Source organism: Camelina sativa, chromosome 1 (genome assembly GCF_000633955.1).
Source record: "Camelina sativa cultivar DH55 chromosome 1, Cs, whole genome shotgun sequence".
Taxonomy (NCBI): domain Eukaryota; kingdom Viridiplantae; phylum Streptophyta; class Magnoliopsida; order Brassicales; family Brassicaceae; genus Camelina; species Camelina sativa.
Window position 1 is genome coordinate 17,877,616 of NC_025685.1, and position 4,161 is coordinate 17,881,776.

A 4,161-nucleotide genomic window follows, 5' to 3' on the forward strand; every position below is an offset into this window, starting at 1 on the left:
AAAAAAAAAAAAAAAAAAAAAAAAAAACATTCGAAACTAATTTTTAAAAAAGATTCAAACTTCTTCCAAAGCAGTATCAAAAACAAACTGTGTGATCGATCAATTCACACTCTTCTTTAAAACTCTTTACTTTTTCTCCAATTCATACAACTTGATTACCAATTTGACAAAACGAAACAAGTTCCACAAAAATTGGGGATGGAATTTTGAATGAAGAAAAGACTAAGGAAAGGGTACCAGTAAAAAGGCCAGAGAGTGTAATCGAGATCAAAGACGACGAGTCCCGGAAGAATCTGAAACATTCCCATTATTTGCATCGCTTCATCTTTAACCTTCTCGTCCGCCATCTCTTGGCTTCTTCGTTTTCCAATTTTTTTTTTTTTTTTTTTTTTAACTTAACAAATCCAATCGGAGACGCTAATGGGACATTAGAGTAGACCTGGTCTGGTCCGGGATTAACCTTTCTGCTTCTCTATGGCATTCCCATACGTAAACCTTTAAAATTGAGATCCTAGGTAGATTTTATTAATATTTTAATGCAATACTATTTTTGTTTTTAAAGTGAGCAATGAGATGGTTACAGCTAGGGGAGAGAGTAGCTGTGGATGTCTTAATTTGTCTTCTGCAAGACACAAGATCTCTCTCCTCACATTTTTATTTTTTATTTTAAATTAAAAAGACAATGATCAAAAGATCACTAATGGGCTTGCTCTTAGTGTTACGAAATCGACCCTTATTTATTTGAGTGATTTGCATATACACCTAATTTTTGAAGCAATTCTGGGACTATTTTTACATTATTCACATTAATTTTAGATAACTTTACCCTTAAACTTATAACAATAAGATAATCAAAAGAAGAAAACTAACTATAATTTGAACTATACAATTTTAATTAATAGTTTAGATCTGATGGCCTACATTTAATCTGTTTTTTTTTCTCTATTCTCTCTCTCTCTTTGAAGTGTTTTTTTTTTGTTTCTTTTTTTAATGGATTGTATAGCTTTTTAAGAAATCTTTAGCCTTACAAAATTCACTAGAACAACAACTAAGCCTTACAAAATTTACTAGAACAATAACTAAGCCTTATAAAATTCACTCATTTCGTCTCAAAACAGGCTAAAACCGACAAAAATTTGTTTCGAAGCAGTAAACGGGTTGTTACTACTTCTAGAGTCAAAATGTGTCACAATCCAAAGTATATGACTAATAATAAGAGTTAGAGATGGGTTAGGAGGCTTTAGACAACACTTATATCCATTTCGTCCCAAAACAGGCTAAAACCGACACAACATTGCTTAGAAGCGGTAAACAGCTTTATTAGTGTTTCTAGGGTCAATATATTTCACAAATCAATGTATTTGACTAATTATAATAGTTAGAGATGGATTGGAAGTGTTTAGACAATAATTCTACCATTTTTGTCCAAAACAGGCTAAAACCGACGAAACTTTGCTTTGATGCAGTAAACGGCTTTCGTAGTGCTTCTAGAGTCAAAATGTGTCACAATCCAATGTATTTGACTAATTATAAGAATTTGAGATGGATTAAGAATCTTTAGACAACACTTATACCCATTTTATCCAAAACAGGCTAAAACCGAGAAAACAAGCTAAAACCGACAAAAATTTGCTTAGAAGCAGTAAACGGCTTTGTTAGTGCTTCTAGGGTCAAAATGTGTCACAATCCAATCTAGTTAACTAATTACAAGAGTTAGAGATGGATTAGGAGTCTTTAGACAACACTTATACACATTTCTTCCCAAAACAGGCTAAAAACAACAAAACATTGCTTAGAAGCAGTAAACAGCTTTGGTAGTGTTTCTAGGGTCAAACTGTGTCACAAATCAATGTATTTGACTAATTATAAGAGTCATAGATGGATTAGGAGTGCTTAGACAACACTTATACTCATTTTGTCCAAAACAGGATAAAACCAAGAAAACAAGCTAAAACCGACAAAACTTTACTTAAAAGCAGTAAACGGGTTTGTTAGTACTTTTAGGGTCAAAATGTGTCACAAATCAATGTATTTGAATAACTATAAGAGTTCGAGATGGATTAGGAGTGTTTAGATAACACTTATACCCATTTTGACAAAATAGTTACACTTAGTGCACGGTAAATCATCTGTCTTATGATTTGTTATATCTAAAGTGTTATCACCAAATTGCTTGAAATCTTGCTTTGTTGCTTTGTTACAGTGTCACTTAGACACAATATCATACTATCTGGGTTTTGTTAATGGTTTGAAGAGAGGTGGTGAGATTGCGTTAAAGGGCGGTGATAACAGTTGATAGTTTGTTTTTATGTTTTTCTCGTCTTTTTCTAGTTTGTTATCAAGGTTATCTATTTGTCGTGAAATAGTATGTAATATTTGACTTTGATAATTATTTTGTTCATATACAATCTTAATGTCAGCCATATATATTAAATCTTTATCATCTTGGTTTGCTCCGGTTCTAAAAGGTGTAGCTATTACTTGTCTTTGGGGAGTGTGAATTTTGATGTCTTTTGAAAGTGTGTGGACTGATTTGTGTATTTCTCCGTTAGCCATTTCCCATGTGTGGTATAATGTGGAACTAGTGCTTATTGATTCATTTTTATATGGGTAGTATATGCCATTTTCTAAAGCATATGTTTCAAACCATGTGAAAAATGGAATATTTACTTTTATATTTTCCATATGGTTATACCATATTTCTTTAAAAGTGGTAAGTTTTTCTTTATTAAAAGCTTGAAAGTACCATTTTCGTTTATCTCTGTTTTTATCTGATAAAAATTCTCCTTTAAGATAATCTTTGTCTATTGTAAATGTTTTTATAATAACATTTATTGATTTAAAATCTGAAGCTGTTGAGGAAGTAGGAAAGTTAGACGATCCCACTTATGATTGTTGAACTGGTTCAGCTATTGGTGCTTGAAAAATAATAGGTTTTTTTCCCTTGAGTTTTTGTTAAAATTTGTTCTCCACTTTCCTTTGATTCAGTGCTAGTTTGGCCAGTTCTGTACTCAGAGAAAGATGAATGTGGGTAGAATGAATTAAATTTCAATGATGGTGGATCTCTAAAAGAACCAAAGTTTAATAATACTTTTCATCATATTGTTCTGTTATACTTGTAATAGTTCTTTGTTCAAAGTTTCTTGGTGGTTGAGTAATATTAATCTTCCATTGATCAGGAATTGTATTTTCTGTCCATTTTAATTGTTTAGGTGTGTATGTAGAGGTTGGTGTATCTTTACTATGTACAGCTAATATTGTTGTTTCGCCTTTATCATCTTGCAATAAACAACGTGGGTTAAACTCAGATGTATATTGCTTAAAGTAAATTTGATACAACAACAAATAGCCATGTCTTTCTTGCTGAAATTTAATTTCAGGCAACTGTATGTTTAGAACTAAAGTATTAAATATTGTAGGATTATGTAGGCTTACTTGAAAATTGGGTGCACAATTAAAATATATAGCTCTGTTGCATAAGTTTGATTATACTGCTCCCAATAAGAAGTCCTCAAATTTTAAAAGTGTTTTATCTCTTCATAACATGAGTATTGGAGAATCAATCCATGTTCTAGATAAAGGTTTAATTGCTATTTGTATTAGACCAAAATGAATATAATAAAATTTAGTTCTTTTATATATAATTTTCTAAAGCCATAGAAGAAAGTAGTTTAATTTCTTCAAATTCATTTTGTAATGATAAAGTTTGTTCATGTTCTTTGATTAAATATGCAGTTCTAAAATCAAAAGCTCCTATTTGATATATATTTTGTGGATTAACATGCAGTAGTTGATCTTTTGATATTTTTTGATTTTTTTTTGGTCAAATAATCGATTTCTCATTCCTCAATTAGGGTTCATTACACAAAAGGGCTCTTTTTGCAAGAGATCAGCCCGCTAATTGAGATCTCTAGACAAGAAATTGAAAGAGCAGAAAGTAAATTGCGATGATAGGGTCAAGATGTCATGTAGAATCCCGTGGAACTCCTTCGATAACTCTTGATTAAAGGTTGTAATTTTTGACATAAATTCTCTTGAATTAATTGTTTTTTGAGATGTAGAAGATGATGCATGCTTAGACTTAAACAACTTCCTAACCGTAGATGCCATGTTTAATTGATCCTTAATCTGATGCTAAAAATGCAAACTAACCGATCTTAA

At 31.2% G+C, this 4,161-nt stretch overlaps 1 protein-coding gene across 1 annotated transcript in view; it reads right to left on the reverse strand.

The window, feature by feature from the left end:
* Positions 1-497, reverse strand: part of LOC104793556 (magnesium-dependent phosphatase 1) — an 8,419-nt gene extending 7,922 nt beyond the window's left edge. The window contains exon 1 of the mRNA XM_010519941.2: positions 333-497. Coding sequence (XP_010518243.1) covers positions 333-347 — 15 coding nt within the window. The 5' untranslated portion in view covers positions 348-497. The remainder of the gene's footprint in view (positions 1-332) is intronic.